Below are 19,065 nucleotides of genomic sequence, written 5' to 3'. Positions count from 1 at the left end.
TGTCCTTAGCACAAACAGCGCGGGAGATAAAGGGTCCCCCTGTCTTAGCCCCCTCCTCGATTGAAAGAAACCATAGGAGGCCCCATTGATAATAACCGAAAATCACACATTTGAGATGAGCCTCCACACCATATCAATAAATCTTTTCCCAAACCCGAAACGCCGCAATACATTGATTAGGAATAGCCAAGATACCCTATCATATGCTTTGGACATGTCCAATTTTAAAGCAACATTTCCTCCCCTCGAGGCCTTGCGTATCCCTGACACTAGCTCTTTGCGAGCAGATAGTTCTCAGTAATGTTCCGTCCCTTAACAAAGCCAGTTTGCTAAGGCGACACCAGGCACGGTAAGAGGGAGGCCAATCTATCCGCCAAGATCTTGGACAGCACTTTATTGAAAAAAGTACACAGGCTAATCGGTCTAAATTTCGAGAAGTCCTGAGGGTTGGGCCCTTTTGGGATCAATATAATGGAAGTGGAGGTAAAGAACCGAGGAATCACAGCCCCACAAAAAAAACTCAGAATAGCATTAAATACATCCGGCCCAATCACCTCCCAAGAAAAAGAAAAAAACCTACCCGTGAAACCATCCGGACCCACTGCACTCTCGCCGTCCATTGCTAAAATGACCCTCTTCACCTCCTCCATAGTCGGATCGGCCTCCAAGCGAGCACTTTTCTCAGCTGGAACACATGTTGGGATCACCTGCAGCAAGTCCAGCGCATTACCCGCGGGCTCAGAGAAAAGATCCGAAAAATATCTCACCGCTTCATTAGCTATATCCTCGTCAGATTCCAACCACACTCCGTTTGCGTCTTTAATCCGGTGAATAACCCCTTGCGTCCTCCTCTGCCTCAGGATAGCATGAAAATATTTGGAATTGCAATCACCGTGGCGCAACCATTTCACCCTTGCCTTCTGCTTCCAGTAGTATTCTTCCACAGACAACGCATTATTGAGCCGTGCTTGAGACCGATGAAGCTCCACCTGAGCGTCATCAGAGCCTTCAATCTCCAGTCTTGCCTCTGCCCGACGCACATCAGCCTCTGCCTCCCGGGACGTGTCAAAGATGTTCCCAAAAGTATGCTTGTTCCACTCTTGGATGGCCCTTCTAGTACTAAGCAATTTCGTACATAGGATCTTCATGGGTGAGCCCTGGCACTCCCGCTGCCAGGCAGTACGAATGACATCAAGTAACGAAGCATTGGAAGTCCAGACATTAAGGAATCGGAATGGGTGTGGCTTGTTATCCAAACGGGACGCAAAAGATATTTTTAGCGGAGCGTGATCAGAAGGATGCCTAGCTAAATGAGAAACTGCAACGGATGCAGGGAGGTCAGAGCGCCCTGCCCTGACGGTTGTTACACCAGGTAAATGACGACCCCGAAAAACCTACATCAAACACCTCCGCCTCCTCCATGAACGACATTAGCTCCAAACCCTCTATACTACTAAAGGGACGTCCCCATTTCTTTTCGTCAGGAGCAATAATCGCATTAAAATCCCCACAAATACACCAAGGTTGGGAACTTGGTTTCTCAAGGACCAAGGCTTGCCGTAGCTCCTTGCGCTCCTCTAATGTACATTTGGCGTGAACAAAAGAGAAGCGCAGTGCACATGGTAGCCACGGATGTGACAATATAAGGGAAATATGCTGATCAGAATTACCAATGACAGAGCAATTAAAAGGCAAGTTATAAAACACCCAAATATCCGTCGATAGGTTAACCACTACAGCATCAAAAGATAACCTTAGTCGGATTGACTCCACATTCTTAACATTGAGTTTAGGCTCGCAAATAGCTACCAATTGGAAATTATTCAAACGAATTAATTTTTTAAGTCGTCACAAATTAGGAGGTTTAGCAACCCCTCTGATGTTCCAGAAAAGAGCATTAATCATGGGAAAGAACCTGGAGGGAGTTGCTGGACGCGGTCGAAGCGGATCGTAGCTGCCTATCCGAAGGAAGAATCCCCCGTCGGCCCTTTAGTTTGACTTGTTTAAGGTCCCTCTCCAAAGCTGCCGACTGATCTATATTGAGCTGCATCACGGCGGGTGCTGTCAAATCCCCATGGCCTATAATGGGTCTTGGAGACAAATTTCCTTCTGCCACTAACCGATCCCCCTCTCCACAGCCAAGCTCCACGACCAGCCTTCCTTCACACGGGATTTCAACTGATCCATGATTAGCTAACAACCCAACCTGCGCATCCTCCTCCACCCGCACCAGATTGTCTTCTGCTACTAACGCACCCAAGTGCACTTCCCCTTCCTTTGTGCAAACGATGTCTGCCAGGTGCTCGATATGTCGCTCCGCCGCCCGCTAGATTGCCTCCTCCACCAGCTGGCCATGCTCCCCACAGCCGTCCTGTGCGACCTCATCCCCCCGACATTGCACTGGTGAAGGTTCACTCCCCCCCACTGCCTTGCTGGTCTTGTGCCTAACAGTTTGGTTCTCCATGGTAGTTACCATGGCTTGCGACACCTGCCCTTCTGCCCCTACTGTGGCTACTCCCTCTACTCTGCCCAAATCATCAGCACTGCCCTGTGGAAATCGCTTGGTTCCAGCGCCAACCATGCCCATCGCTTCCCCCTCCACCGCCAAGCCATCCTTCAGCTTGTCCACCTTCGTTTCTGTATGCGTTGTTGCTGTGTTGCTGCACCAGGCGGAACATCGCTCGTTCCAGCGTTGGCCTGCGATGGCCGCGAGACCCCATCTCCCCTTGATGTCTCAATCTTCAGGCCCGGGTTCTTGATCCTACACTCAGCCACAACGTGCCCCTGGTGGAAGCAATGTTCACAGTATTTCGGTAAATTTTCTGGGATGAGCGGCTGCCAAAATCCCATCCTCTCCCCAAACGCAATCCACACCCTACTTGGCAATGTCTTCAGTAAATCTACTTCTACACAAACTCTAGCCACATTTGGCCTTGATCCTTTCGCCGTCGCCGCATCCACACAGAGAGGGCGACCCAAGCAGCCAACAATAGAAAATAAACATTCCTTATGGAAGAGATGTACTGGCAACATGGGAAGAGCAAACCAGACTGGAACAATCGAATCTTCCCTATCCACATGAAAATCAATTGACCATTTGAATACTCTCATGGGAGCCTTGTTAATACTCCAGAATCCCCTCGACCACACCCGATAGTAATCTGCCTCGTTTGACAAGCGAATCAGTATGTGTCTTCGATCCAACAGCCCAAGAGAAAACTTGGCCGTCAAGTCAAGAGCATGAAAGAATTTTCGCAGATCATCCATAATCGGTCGGCCCCTAGAAAACTTACCCACCAAAGCATATTGAAAAGGAGCGGCAATGCGCTCAATATCTTCCATCGAGAAACTGACGGATGGCTCTCCACGATGGGAAGAGACAACCCCCTGCACCCTTGGGCCTGAGGATGAGGAAGACAAAGACGCAAAAGATTTCGACTGGAATTCCACGGCTGTTCTAGACGAAACAACGTCTGCAAAGGATGGTACTCCAATCTTCTGGGCGGCAATAGGCGGGATCCCCTCCCCCGTGAAGGAGGGACCGGTGGCCATGACGGCCAGTGACTCTACTGCTCGGAAAAAACCTAACTTGCCAAAAATAGCTTAGTATTTGTTAATTGTTATATGACTATAATAATACAAATATATAGTAATAAATAACAATATAACAAAACTATAATACTTATTATTTTATATATGAGTAACACGACTAGAATTAGATAATAATTAATACATATATGTATACTACTAAATATTAAACAATAAACATAATTAGTAATTAGAATTTAGATATTGGTAATTTGATACATCATTTATGTTTGAATTATTGAATATTTGAATGCGTAATGTGACGCCCCCACTTCTCCCAAGGGCGAACCCAAGAGTATCGACGGGACGCCTGCCCAACTCTCGCCAGGAATCGGTACAATCCATAATTTAAAACTAGAAATACTTCAAATAACTTCAATATATATTTAAAGTATTCCAAAACACTTCAAACTTACAATTAGTCAGCTCTCAAGTTTAATACAACCCAGAAGAATATTTACTACAGCCATCTGCTGTAATACAACTTAAAATTTTCCCAAAAAAAAATAATCTAACACTATTCACGAGCACTTTTAGTTTTGAACCCTGTTAAGGAAAACAAAAACGTGGAATGACCTACACAACCCAGTGAGGTTCCAAAACACTCTAGCAGTTCTAATAAATCAAGCAATTTGATCATACCTAATGTATGATTTAAGGTTGCACATTGGCACATTAACATGAGACAATTATCATTGTAATAGTAATTTGAGCATATCACAGGTATGGCTCAGGGTCGCACGTTGGCACATTAACATGAAACGGTTATCATTATGTCATATAAACACACATTGAAGGATACGGTGTTCCAGTGAAACCATTTCGGTCAACTGCACCTTATAACTTCAGAATCCCCTCGATTTGTTTGGCCATCACCTTATCCCTTTAGTAGTAGTACTCGAGTATATCGAAACGGTATTCCAGGGTTCCAACCTACCCGAACGAGCTCAATCCTGGCTCGATCAGGTTAATAACCAAGGACAGGGCCCAGTTCAGTTTAGAACTTACAACATACACACGTAATCAAGTAAATCGGTAAACGGTAATTAATCATGATTAACGATAAAAATATATCATTTTTGTATGTCAAGTGAGATAAAGTACACACTCGCCTTAAAACGGTAGGTAATTTCATATGAGCAATTATCAGTAATACTTAACACTTAAACACGTAAGCAATATGCAGTAGTTTCATATGAACATGTAATTTACAGTAATCAAGTAGTCAAGTAATCAAGTAAGCAGGTAATCAGTAAATCGGTAAACGGTAAATAATCACGGTTAACGGTAAATGGTAAATGGTAGTAGTTCACGGTTAACGGGTAAAAATTTATCATTTTAGTAGGTCGAGTGAGATAAAGCACACACTCACCTTAAAACAGTGGAAAAGTTCATAGGAGCAATTATTGATAACACTTAACAGTTAAAACACATAATAACCATGGAGTAAACATGACGTAAAACTATTCAAGTCACATACTCCTATATGGAACACTCACCAATTCAAAACAGGTGAGTAAATACTCAACAAGTGTTTAGGCGTCCGCTTCAAGTTCCTCTTGAAGGTCCCCTTGATTACCTGAGCAAATAGTAATTGACTATAACATATTATCACTTATAAATCCCTTATTAACAAGGGAGATTGTACACTTGTATAATCTAAAAAAATATCATGAAAATGAGTTTTAATTTCTCGTAAATCGAAACTCAAAAGTGGGGTTTAATATCACTCAAAAGTGGGACTGTTAGACCATTTTCCAGGTTTAAAACATAGATTTTGAATCTTTGGTTGAGCATCGAAATGGACTCAGAATGGCACCAAAATTTGTATGATTACACTACCATATAAGAGCTATTCCTATGTCAAACTTCATACAAAAATTCGTTCGAAAAGTCGGTTAACAAAACCATTAAAGTTCCACAATTTGCTATTCAGTATGGAAATCTGCCTTGCATTTGTGTTTTCCTTTTCTCAAACATTTGGCCAATGAAAATTTCTCGAACATGATTCATTTATGAAGAAAAAGTCTAGGAAACATCCCAAAATACGTTTGGTAGGTGATTAACTCAAGGATTTCGAATAACAAGTCCCAAATCAAGATTAGCTATAAATCAGTCCAGAATTAGGGTTTTCTTTCACGAAGACAGCTCTGAAATCTGGCCACAACTCACTCAATTCAACTCAGAATTGAGCATGGTCAGTGGTGTTGAAAACTACATTCATAAGGATACAATTTCTCAGAAGAAATCGTTTTAAAATTCTATCCACAACTAGCTTAAATTTGAGCATCAAGTCGCAGCTCAAAATAGGGCTTCCAGCACAGACGAAAAACAGAACAGGCAACTTTACAAGGTTGGTACGGCTCACTCAGATGGAATCAAGGCATGCATTTTATACCATTGGAAAACTGGAAATGTTTAGTTTCTATTTCCACAAATGGAACTCAATTTTGAGATCGGAGTAAAGAGTTATGGCCGAAACAACCTCACTGCCAGAGAGGCTCTGGTTACGTTTCCAGTTTTGCTACATTTTCGAAATCTCAACTTTTGGCGAACCAAATTGGATGATTTTTTGTGGAAACTTTTCACACAACCCACACAACATATTTACATCAAAATCAAGTCAATTGGACCACAAATTTTGCACCAACAGGTGCGGCAAAGCAAGGGTAGAATCGGCACTTTTTCTCCTTTTGTTTCCTTTGAGTTTTCCTTTCACCATTCAACTTATAATCACTTGTTTAACCACTAATTCAACATAAACAACACCAAATATCATCACATCAGTTCATCAAGTCCATTGTGAGATTTCATAGAGCCCACTCACAAGATGTCCAACAATATAAAGCTACCCACATGAATCTATGAGTTTACACGTGCAATATAACTTCCATAAACTAAGATTCAAGAATCTATGAATCTTGATCGTTTATTACCTCTCTAGATGATAAAACCAGAAATTTTTGGTGCTTTGAATCTCAAGAAAACCGTGAAAATTAGCTCCTTTCCTAGCTTAAGTTGATCTCCAAATGGTTTGCAAGTTGTGTGTAAATTTTGGAGTGATTTGGTGCAAGTTTGAGAGGTAAAATGATGAAGGTTTTCTTCTTCTCTTTTGCTTGGGTGGCCGGCCCTTGAGGATTAAAGGAGAGAGAAAAGGCTGATCAAAGAGTGAAGCTTCTCTTGGAAGCTCAAAGACTTGGGCCAAAGTTTTGTCCAAAAGTCAACTACAAATAGTGTCGTGCACGCGCGTTTCGTGTCCATTTTATTTCGGGTTTGTTTTACTTGTGCACTAAACCTCTAATGTACTCCCTTAAACATTATAATTATTCACTCTTGATAGTCAAATAACAATTTCTAAAATCCTCCAATTAGTCACGCGCGCCAAAACGCGAACTTCCGATTTGAGCGCGATAGAGTGGAATTTCTAAAAAATTCATATAACGATAGTATAACTAACTAATACTTGAGTATTTAGACATAAAAATACCTATTTTAAGACTAACATATAAGTTTTCAAATCTCCAAGTTCACTGTCCTCTCAAATCGATTATTGCCTTTAAACGCGTATTCACTAAATCTCACTAAATGAGTTTACGAAAATTAAATTTATTAACAGGACATTTTAAGAATATGTGCAAGTCATAGTTCGATGTAAATGGTTCAAGAAGGGTTGAAATAAATTATTCGGAGAAAACGGGTGAATAAATAATTAATTAAGCCATTAAAATAGAATTATAAGTGAGGAAATTTCGGATCCTCCCAACCTTCTCTCCTTAAAAGAATTTCGTTCTCGAAATTCACACTTAAGATAATATCATACCCCTTAATATTCACGCTTATCAAAATTTTTGAACTCAATTGTTCAAAACCATTTACTAGCATTCGATTTTTAAATTTAACAATTTTAGAAATGACCTGATTTCTTTTGTCCCAAACGACCAATCAAATTTTGTTCAAATCAAGTCAATCATAACATACGAGATATAATCAAGGGTTTTAATTGTATTATTTTATTTTATTTTTATGTATGTGGCAAAATGCGATTCACAATTTCAAAATTAGAGTTAAAAGATACAAATTTTTTTTTCATAATCCGAAACTAAATTTTCGTAGTAAAAAACTTCAAATAATATGTTTTGCAACCATCATCCATACATATTGCAGATTCCTCAAATTCGTTTAAGAAAATTAATCATGCAACTAAATGCATGGCATTAAAATACATTTATAATAAAATAACATATACATTGAGGATATTTCAAAAATTCTCTCAGAGTTTCGAGCTAAAAGTTGCGTTTGAGTAAGCGTGTATTCTAGAAAACACTTTTAAGAAATATGAGTAAACATGCAAGTTAATGTATGCATAAAGTTCGATCCAACACTTTTATCACCCTTCACCTCTAATTCGAGAGATAATTCTAATGTTGCATAAATCTCGGTCTTTTTACTCTTCAATTCACAACAAATTTTCATTCTTAGTCCTAAGAAAATATCTGAACCTAACCTTTGTCTCGTTTTCGATTCTCACGTGGGTTCAAGATGTATATACAAGTTAGAAATACATTTAAAATTAAAACATGATTCTTTGAATATATCAAAGGTTATAGTACAAGTCAAGAGATCACAAACAAGTCAAGTATGTCAAATATAGGACATTGACAACTAAGCGTCACAAAACAAAAATACATGCAGGTAAATTACAAAAGATCTCACGGCGTGCACCACCCTTACTATCATAGGCAGGATCAAAAGGAGAAAAATTATAAACCTAATTAGGGTAAAATTAGAAGAATCCACGATACCAAACCATATCATTCAAATAATTATAAATTCCAAATTCCATCCAAAAACCTAAGCCACTTTCTAAATTTTTAGCCTAAAACTTCCAACGAATACGAGCTTTCCTTACTAAATTCAAGATGAAAATTCTTATACAAGTTAGGGTAATGAGTCAAATCAAAAGAAACGCAAAAGTGTCTCATGTCAAGCTCAACTACATTCCACTTCTCTCTGGTCAATATTGTCCCACACTCGGTTAAAATATTTTTCATCCGATGTCTCACTTCTCTTACTACCCGAACTAGACGTCCATTGACCTCTTGCACTTGCTCTCACAAAACATTAGCCTGTTTTTATTCCCCATAATGGAGATCTCAAGTCCAATACAAGAATCCTCCATGCTCTGACCTTTGCCATCAGTACTTATCTCAACAACCACTTATGATTTCTATTCACATTATAATACACGAGACCATATCCCTTCCCTCAGAAAAAATATTTAGTACTCAAGTACAAGAATCCAAAACTAAGAGAATTTAGAACTCAGGCCGTACGCTCCCAAGTGCAAATCAATAAAGTTTAAGATCCTTACCTGACGTACATATCTATCTACCTCACGTAGCATGATAAAGGTTTTACGCTTACCACTTTCGTAGTTCACAACTTACGCACAAGAAGAGCACTTAGTCCTTTATACATATTCACATAATTGGGACCATATCACCACTTGGCCCAATCTCACTCCGCGCAAAGACCACGCGAAACTCTTCTGATTTTTTTTTATCCATATAAGTAGTCACTTAACTTTCAAACCAATCCCACAGTCCGACATCCAAAACCTTTAGGCCTAGGATACATTACAAAAATTTAAAACCTAAGCTCTGATACCAACTGTGACGTCCCCACTTCTCCCAAGGGCGAACCCAAGGGTATCGGCGGGACGCCTGCCCAACTCTCGTCAGGATTCGGTACAATCCATAATTCAAAACTAGGAATATTTCAAATAAGTTCAATATATATATTTAAAGTATTCCAAAACACTTCATACTTACAATTAGTCAGCTCTCAAGTTTAATACAATCCAAAAGAATATTTACTACATCCATCTGCTGTAATACAACTTAAAGTTTTCCAAAAAAAAAAATCTAGCACTATTCACGAGCACTTTTGGTTTCGAGCCTTGTTAAGGAAAACAAAAACGTGGAATGAGTTACACACCCCAGTGGGGTTCCAAGATATTCTAGCAGTTCTAATAAATCAAACAATTTGAGCATACCCAATGTATGATTTAAGGTTGCACATTGGCACATTAACATGAGACAGTTATCATTGTACGAGTAATTTGAGCATATCACAGGTATGGCTCAGGGTCGCACGTTGGCACATTAGCATGAAATAGTTATCATTATGTCAAATAAACACACATTGAAGGATACGGTGTTCCAGTGGAACCATTTCGGTCAACTGCCCCTTATAACTTCAGAATCCCCTCGGTTTGTCTGACCATCACCTTATCCCTCCAGTGGTAGTACTCGAGTATACCGAAACGGTGTCTCAGGGTTCCAACCTACCCGACCGAGTCCAATCCTAGCTCGAGCAAGTTAATAACCAAGGGCAGGGCCCAGTTCAGTTTAGAGCTTACAACATGCACAAGTAATCAAATAAATCGGTAAACGGTAATTAATCACAGTTAACGGTAAAAATATATCGTTTTTGTAGGTCGAGTGAGATAAAATACACACTCGCCTTAAAACGGTAGGCAATTTCATATGAGCAATTATCAGTAACACTTAACACTTAAACACGTAAGCAATATGCGATAGTTTCATATGAACATGTAAATTTACAGTAATCAAGTAAGTAGGTAATCAAATAAATCGGTAAACGGTAAATAATCACAGTTAACGGTAAACGGTAAACGGTAGTCGTTCACGGTTAACGGTAGTCGTTCACGGTTAACGGGTAAAAATTTATTATTTTAGTAGGTCGAGTGAGATAAAACACATACTCGCCTTAAAACAGTGGAAAAGTTCATAGGAGCAATTATCAGTAACACTTAACAGTTAAAACACATAATGACCATGCAGTAAATATGTCGTAAAACTATTCAACCCACGTACTTCTATATGGAACACTCACTAATTCAAAACAGGTGAGTAAATACTCAACAAGTGTTTAGGCGTCCACTTCGAGTTCCTCTTGAAGGTCCCCTTGATCGCCTGAGCAAATAATTATTGGCTATAACACATTATCACTTATAAATTCCTTATTAACAAGGGAGATTGTACACTTGTACAATCTAAAAAAAATCATGAAAATGAGCCTTAATTTCTCGTAAATCGAGGCTCAAAAGTGGAGTTTAATATTACAAGAAAAATCTGATTTTCGTCTTTGAAATCAAGTGTAAAATGGTCAAGCAATATCGAAGGAAAATGAAGAGTTCTAAAAACTCAATTTCCTTTAAGTTCAGAAATTTCAGATTTGAAGTGCGATCTTTGAAAAATCGTATCTCATTCTCTGTAAGTCCAAAATTGGAAAACTTGATACCGTTGGAAACTAATTCCAAAGTAATAAAAGTTCCAAGAAAACACTTTTCCATGATTACAATTGAAAGACATTCAAATTTTGGGTCCAAGATGTTGTTTTGAATACTAAGGCAGTTTTTTGGGGTTGGTTTTTGCCAACTTTGGAAATTCGGCAAATTTTACACAATGAAAACTAGCCTTTGAAATTTGAAACTCAATTAGACTTACAATCAAAGTTTGAAACAAAATAAGCAGAATAAGAATCAATGGTTTTGAGCACCAAGATATGGCGGCTCAAAGTTACCCAAAAGTTGGGACAGTTAGACCATTTTCCAGGTTTATAACATAGACTTTGAATCTTTGGTTGAGCATCGAAATGAACTCAGAATGACACCAAATTTTGTATGATTACACTACCATATAAGGGATATTCCTATGTCAAACTTCATACAAAAAATCATTCGAGAAGTCGGTTAACAAAACCATTAAAGTTCCACAATTTGCTAAGGCAAATCTGCCTTGTACTTGCGTTTTCCTTTTCTCAAACATTTGGCCAATGAAAATTCCTCAAACATGATTTATTTATGAAGAAAAAGTCTAGGAAACATCCCAAAATACGTTTGATAGGTGATTAACACCAAGGATTTCGAATAACAAATCCCAAATCAAGATTACCTATAAATCAGTCCAGAATTAGGGTTTTCTTTCATGAAGACAGCTCTGAAATCTGGCCACAACTCACTCAATTCAACTCAGAATTGAGTGTGGTCAGCGGTGTTGAAAACTACATTCATAAGGCTACAATTTCTCAGAAGAAATCATTTTAAAATTCTGTCCACGACTAGCTCATATTTGAGCATTAAGTAGCAGCTCAAAATAGGGCTTCCAGTACAGACGAAAAACAGAACAGGCAACTTTACAAGGTTGGTACGGCTCATTCAGATGGAATCAAGGCATGCATTTTATACCATTGGAAAACTTAAAATGTCTAATTTCTAGTTCCACAAACGGAACTCAATTTTGACAACGAACTAAAGAGTTATGGCCGAAACAACCTCACTGCCAGAGAGGCTCTGGTTACGTTCCCAGTTTTGCTACATTTTAGAAATCTCAACTTTTGGCCAACCAAATTGGATGATTTTTGGTGGAAACTTTTCACACAACCCACACAACATATTTACATCAAAATCAAGTCAATTGGACCACAAATTTTGCACCAACAGGTGCGGCAAAGCAGGGGCAGAATCGGCACTTTTTCTCCTTTTGTTTCCTTTGAGTTTTCCTTTCACCATTCAACTTATAATCACTTGTTTAACCACTAATTCAACATAAACAACACCAAATATCATCACATCAGTTCATCAAGTCCATTGTGAGATTTCATAGAGCCCACTCACAAGATTTCCAATAATATAAAGCTACCCACATGAATCTATGAGTTTACACGTGCAATATAACTTCCATAAACTAAGATTCAAGGGGTTGATCATTTGTTACCTCTCTAGATGATAAAACCAGAAATTTTTGGTCCTTTGAATCTCAAGAAAACCGTGAAAAATAAGCTCCTTTCCTAGCTTAAGTTGATCTCCAAGTGGTTTGCAAGTTGTGTGTAAATTTTGGAGTGATTTGGTGCAAGTTTGAGAGGTAAAATGATGAAGGTTTTCTTCTTCTCTTTTGCTTGGGTGGCCGGCCCTTGAGGATTAAAGGAGAGAGAAAAGGCTGATCAAAGAGTGAAGCTTCTCTTGGAAGCTCAAAGACTTGGGGCCAAAGTTTTGTCCAAAAGTCAACTACAAATAGTGTCGTGCGCGCGCGTTTCGTGTCCGTTTTATCTCGGGTTTGTTTCACTTGTGCACTAAACCTCTAATGCACTCCCTTAAAAATTATAATTATTCACTCTTGATAGTCAAATAACAATTTCTAAAATCCTCCAATTAGTCGCGCGCGCCAAAACGCGAACTTCCGATTTGAGCGCGATAGAGTGAAATTTCTAAGAAATTCTTATAACGATAGTATAACTAACTAATACTTGAGTACTTAGACATAAAAATACCTATTTTAAAACTAACATATAAGTTTTCAAATCTCCAAGTTCACTGTCCTTTCAAATCGATTATTGCCTTCAAACGCGTATTCACTAAATTTCACTAAACGAGTTTACGAAAATTAAATTTATTAACGGGACATTTTAAGAATATGTGCAAGTCATAGTTCGATGTAAATGGTTCAAGAAGGGTTGAAATAAATTATTCGGAGAAAACGGGTGAATAAATAATTAATTAAGCCATTAAAATAGAATTTATAAGTGAAGAAAATTGGGGTCCTTCCAACCTTCCCTCCTTAAAAGAATTTCGTTCTCGAAATTCACACTTAACATAATATCATACCCCTTAATATTCACGGTTATCAAAATTTTTGAACTCAATTGTTCAAAACCATTTACTAGCATTCGATTTTTAAATTTAACAATTTTAGAAATGACCTGATTTCTTTTGTCCCAAACGACCAATCAAATTTTGTTCAAATCAAGTCAATCATAACATACGAGATATAATCAGGGGTTTTAAATATATTATTTTATTTTATTTTTATGTATGTGGCAAAATGCGATTCACAATTTCAAAATTAGAGTTAAAAGATACAAACTTTTTTTCATGATCCGAAACTAAATTTTTGTAGTAAAAAACTTCAAATAATATGTTTTGCAACCATCATCCATAAATATTGCAGATTTCTCAAATTCGTTTAAAAAAATTAATCATGCAACTAAATGCATGGCATTAAAACACATTTATAATAAAATAACATATACATGGAGGATATTTCAAAAATTCTCTCAGAGTTTCGAGCTAAGAGTTGCGTTTGAGTAAGCGTGTATTCTAGAAAACACTTTTAAGAAATATGAGTAAACATGCAAGTTCATGTATGCATAAAGTTCGATCCAACACTTTTATCACCCTTCACCTCTAATTCGAGAGATAATTCTAATGTTGCATAAATCTCGGTCTTTTTACTCTCCAATTCACAACAAATTTTCATTCTTAGGCTCCGTTTGATAACACTGAATCTGAATTCTGAATTCTGAATATTGAAATAATTAATTTGCTGAAGTTTAAACACTGAAAAGAGATATATGAATGTCTGAATCTTAATGCTGAATCTATTTATACTGTTTGATAAATATTCATAACTTAATGCTTAATAAGTTAAATTGTACAATTTTGCCCTTCTATCTTTTAATCCAAAAAGAAAATAGAACTTATGATTTAATTAACTTAAAATTGTTAGGTATGAAAATGACAATGATTGTGAAGAGCAATGCATACAATGGCAATGTTTCTTTGTGTGGGAAAAGGTTATGGTTTCATTGTTTTGAGAATGGGAAAATGACCTTTTAATATTTCAAAAACATGTTCAATTACATTTCTCAATCTTGCATGTGCTTGGTTAAAGCGTTCTTCTTTTGATGTTGGACGAGAAGCATTTCGAAAATCAGACAACCAATATCTAATATTTCGATATGGTGTCATAAAGCCACGTGTGTGTGGATAAGCTGCATCACATAAATAATATTTATCTACACAAAAAAATGTATATCAAAATATAAATGTTTGTGGATGAAAATTACTGCAAAAAATACTATTCTTAAAAAAAAATTTTGAATAGAGAATATCATGTTGTTTTGTTTAATTAGATAAGGATTTTGAATAGGGAATATTAGGTTGTTTAATTAGATAAGGATTTTGAAAGTAATTAACAAACAGGGATATATTTGGTAGATAAGATAAAGTAGTTGAAATAAATCTCTTGATTCTTATCAAATTAAGCATTCAGCTACGATTCTTGTGTTGAAAAAAATACATACAAATTCAACACCACTTAATAAGTTCAGCAGGTGAATTTTTATTTATCAAACACCTACAACATCTGAATGTCTGAATGAATTCAGTTTCAACACTTTTTTATGTTATCAAACAGGCACTTAGTCCTAAGAAAAGATCTGAACCTAACCTTTGTCTCATTTTCGATTCTCACGTGGGTTCAAGATGTATATACAAGTTACAAATGCATTTAGAATTAAAACATGATTCTTTGAATATATCAAAGGTTATAGTACAAGTCAAGAGATCATCAAAAACGAAAATTGAAGCCAAAAGTTAGTCAAATTCAAGGGAAACATATTCAAATCAATAAATAAAATCGAACAAACAATTAAAAGAAATTCGGTTGCCTCCCAATGAGCGCCTTTCTTTAATGTCTTTGGCCAGACATTAAACACAACTCTTCAATCTAGGTGTAACTCAATTTTCCTGGAAATCGGTGGCCCTCCTCCAGGATCCAAATAGCCTTTGAATGCAGTATTCTTTCTTAATTTTCTGTTCCTTTTCACCTCACACAGTACTTTCATCCCCTTATACTTGTTCTCAGTAAATATGAATTTATCCCTACAAGCAAATTCAGAAAATTCTTGCACAGAGGGATTAATAGCATGAATAGCAAACACAGGGTGAGAGTTAACAGGATATTCCATTGTATCAAAAATATTAAAGTGGACTAGTTCTCCATCGAATTCCATGGACAATGTACCCTTATTAACGTCAATTTTTGTCTGTGCTGTGCTCAAAAAGGGTCTACCTAATAGCAAAGGTGAGGGGTCAGAGGAATGATCATCATCTATGTCAAGTACATAAAAGTCAGTCGGGAATATCAATTCATTAACTTTAACCAGCACATCCTCTACCAACTCATCAGGGTATGCATTTGTTCGGTCAGCTAATTGAATTATTATCTCGGTTTCTTTTAATGGACCGAGGTTCAGAGAAGCATACATAGATTTAGGCATTACGTTGATCGATGCACCTAAGTCCAACAGGGTATTCCTAATCAGAGTATTACCTATCTTACATGGGACAGTAAACCTATCTGGATCCCCACACTTTGGTGGTAGCTTTCTTTGGAGAACTGCTGACAAATTCTCTCCAACAATAACTCTTTCATCTCCCCTCAGCCTCCTTCGATTGACACATAGGTCCTTCAGAAATTTTGCATACTTCGACACTTGCTTGATGGCGTCTAGCAGGGGGATATTGATTTTTACCTTGCGAAACACCTCCAGGATCTCTTTCTCCTTATCCTGTTTCTTCGGTTTCTCCAACCTGCAAGGAAATGGAGGGGGATTAGTTTTAACGTCTATGATCGGGTCAGGGAGTACCACTGAATTTTTGGTGCTTGTATTCTCTACCTGAAGTTCTTTCTCAATCTTCCCTTTGTCCTTATCCATTGGAGTCACGAGTTCGGGCCCCTGAATTTTCTTCCCGCTTCTTAAAGTCATTGCACTTACGTTCTACAGGTTCAGTTCAGGTTGGGATGGCAATCTTCCATTTACTTGAGACTCCAGACGGTTGATTGATATTGCCATCTGACTTATCTGATTTCTTATGTCCTGCATTTCAAAGTCTGTCTTTTGCTGACGTTGCGCTGTGGTAGCTATAAATTGCTTCATCATCTCCTCCAAAGATGGGCTAGAGCTCGGTGGCGGAGGTGGTCGGGGTTGGTACTGCTGCTGGTATCCTTGCTGCCTATTTGGTCCGAAATTGGACTGCCTGTTCCCTCCATAGCTGAGATTGGGGTGGTCCCTCCAACCAGAATTGTAGGTGCTTGAATAAAGGTTGTACTGCTTTCTTGGCGCGGGCGCGTGACCAGCCATGTTCACTTGCTCTGCACTTTCTTTCTGAATCATTGGGCACATGTCTGTTGAATGACCCATACCGGTGCAAATCCCACACATCTTGGCCTGAGATGCGTTCCCTACAGCCAGTTGCCTAACAAACGAGGTTAACTCCGTCAACTGCTGCTGGATAGAGGATGTCTCTACCTCATTCACCTTGCGTATTGGGACATCCTCCCTCGTACCAAATTGCTGCGAATTCTCTGTCATTCCCTCAATTAGTTCCCATGCTTCTCGAGGGATTTTGTTCACCAATGCCCCTCCACTCGCAGCATCAATGATACACCTGTCTCTAAAAAGTAACCCCTCGTAAAAATATTGTATGAGCAACTGCTCACTTATTTGGTGTTGGGGGCACTTGATTCACAATTTCTTGAATCGCTCCCAGTACTCATAGAGCGACTCCCCTGGGTACTGTTTGATACCGCAAATTTTCTTTCTTAGACTTGCAACTCGAGATGCGGGAAAATACTTATCTAAGAATTTTTTCTTCAATTGATCCCACGTGGTGATACTACCTGGTGGCGGGTAGTACAACCAATCTTTTGCAGAATCTTTCAAGGAGAAGGGGAATGCTCTCATTTTAATTTGTTCTTCTGTGATGCTCAGGGGCTTCATACTATTGCACACGCCATCAAACTCTTGCAGATGCTTATACGGCTCCTTACTTGATAAACCATGAAAAGACGGTAGAAGATGAATTAGACCAGATTTTAATTCAAATGGAGTGTTATCATTTAAATTTGGAAAAGTAATGCACAGAAGCTGCTGATTCAAGTTGGGAGCAGCCAACTCCCTTAATGTTCGGGCATTAGCCATAGTGACTTCTTCCCAATCTGAATCGCTTGAAAAATCACCAAGCGAATCTGTTGGCTCCACCTCTAGCTCAAGTCTTTGATATGTGGCACTGGAGTGCTCTTCTCTAAGCTGTCTGGTCTCTTTTCTCATTCTGCGTGTGGGCTTCTCTACCTCGGGGTCAAAAATTAACTCACCTGTACGAGAAGAACGAGGCATACACTCGAAAGGCACCAGAAAATTAGAACAAAAATTAATTTAAAAAGAAACAAATAACTGACACCAGTTCCCCGGCAACGGCGCCAAAAATTGACAGGTTATCAAATCCTGTGCAATAATAAAACCTGCTCAACTAAAATTAATTTGTGTAGATAGTGGTAAGCAGGGTCGAAACCACAGGATTTGAGAGTAATTGTTTCTTTTTAAATTCACAGTGACAAGGGGGTGTTTTTATATCAGGGGTGACAATTTAAGCAATTCAACTAAAAGTAAAATAATAAAAATAAAATTGCCAACTAGAAATTAAATAACAATTTACTAAAATCAAATGAGTGATAATTAAGGATCTAGCCAAAGAATAATTTCAACAATGGTTCACCTAATTGATCATCGAAACAAAGGCAATTCCAATTATTTACTAATAAATAGGTTATAACTGTCAAACAAGCGATGACAGTCAACCTCTCCTTACTGTATCGGTGATTAAGGTACACCCGTTAATCACTGCTCTAATTGAGAAATAATCCTAAGTACGCCCATAAGATTTAATTCTCTAATTGCCTTTCGTATTAGAGGAGCCCTATTCTAACCAAATAACGCACTACCAGGGTTATTTCAGATTAGCCCGCGTATTCCCCTGATACGAACCCAATCATGCCAGTTATCACTATTTTGAGACAATTAAACAATTACGGATTTAATGTCCCATTTGACAATAGATTATCAAATTAACTAATTATCCGGATCAAGACAATCAATTAATTAAACAATCATAAGCACTGTAATCAGGGAATATGCGAATACCAATAAATAAAGGAAAAAGATAAAATTAAATCGATCTCACAATTTTTAGGTAAACCAAAGCCTCCGTTATTCCTTGACTAGGGTGAAGAAATTAGTTCATATTTGATGCGAAAAAAACATACAAAATTGAAGAGGGAGCAGCGGTCATGCCCATTGAAATTTGGAAAATCTAACCCGTCCGAATATTGAATAGATAGAGAAACTACAAAAGGCAATTCATGGCTTTCACTTTGTCTCACGCACAAGAAGGAAAAAGACTGCTAAAAGCTTCTAAGGAAGAAAAGTCAAAGCCAAGAATGACTAAGTGATCCTAACATTCGTGAGAGGAAAGCCAACGAAATTCCCAAAGGGAAAGTCGACAACAAATACTAAGCTCGTCCTCTGCCTTTTCTATTCTCCCTATTCTAAGTACTAGCCAAGCATGCTTCTTGCTGCGGTTCCCCTCAGAGCATAATGACGACTTCGGCCCAATTGCCCAAAAAGGGCTTGCGTCTCTTTTGTTCCCAAAATGACCCTGTGACAAGCTCTATAATCTGGACTTCTTTTCTGTCAAATTGGCACATGTTATTATATTTTCGTTCTACTCCCTGAAATAAATGCAGAATACTAAAAATGAGTAGAACCCAGCAA

The 19,065-nt window shown here is 38.1% G+C and overlaps 3 protein-coding genes and 1 non-coding gene across 4 annotated transcripts; 1 reads left to right on the top strand and 3 right to left on the bottom strand.

Moving 5' to 3' along the window:
• Nucleotides 1–2,616: 2,616 nt before the first annotated feature.
• On the bottom strand, nucleotides 2,617–3,552 carry LOC113750625. Its single transcript, XM_027294582.1, has one exon. The coding sequence runs from the start codon at nucleotides 3,550–3,552 to the stop codon at nucleotides 2,617–2,619; it is 936 nt and encodes a 311-aa protein (XP_027150383.1).
• Nucleotides 3,553–15,174: 11,622 nt separating this feature from the next.
• On the bottom strand, nucleotides 15,175–16,221 carry LOC113750624. The gene has a single exon (XM_027294581.1). The coding sequence runs from the start codon at nucleotides 16,219–16,221 to the stop codon at nucleotides 15,175–15,177; it is 1,047 nt and encodes a 348-aa protein (XP_027150382.1).
• Nucleotides 16,222–16,233: 12 nt separating this feature from the next.
• LOC113750623 lies at nucleotides 16,234–17,631 on the bottom strand. Its single transcript, XM_027294580.1, has 2 exons — nucleotides 16,985–17,631; nucleotides 16,234–16,903 (listed from the first exon to the last, which is right to left on the bottom strand). Exons 1-2 carry the CDS (start codon nucleotides 17,629–17,631, stop codon nucleotides 16,234–16,236), a joined length of 1,317 nt encoding a protein of 438 aa, XP_027150381.1.
• Nucleotides 16,958–17,064, top strand: LOC113750977. The gene has a single exon (XR_003464740.1). It is a non-coding gene; the product is annotated as a small nucleolar RNA R71 (small nucleolar RNA).
• Nucleotides 17,632–19,065: the final 1,434 nt, after the last annotated feature.

Source organism: Coffea eugenioides, chromosome 10, assembly GCF_003713205.1.
Source record: "Coffea eugenioides isolate CCC68of chromosome 10, Ceug_1.0, whole genome shotgun sequence".
NCBI classification, from domain to species: Eukaryota; Viridiplantae; Streptophyta; class Magnoliopsida; order Gentianales; family Rubiaceae; genus Coffea; species Coffea eugenioides.
The sequence above is the reverse complement of the archived record's forward strand: the minus strand, read 5'-3'. Positions and strand labels throughout refer to the sequence as shown.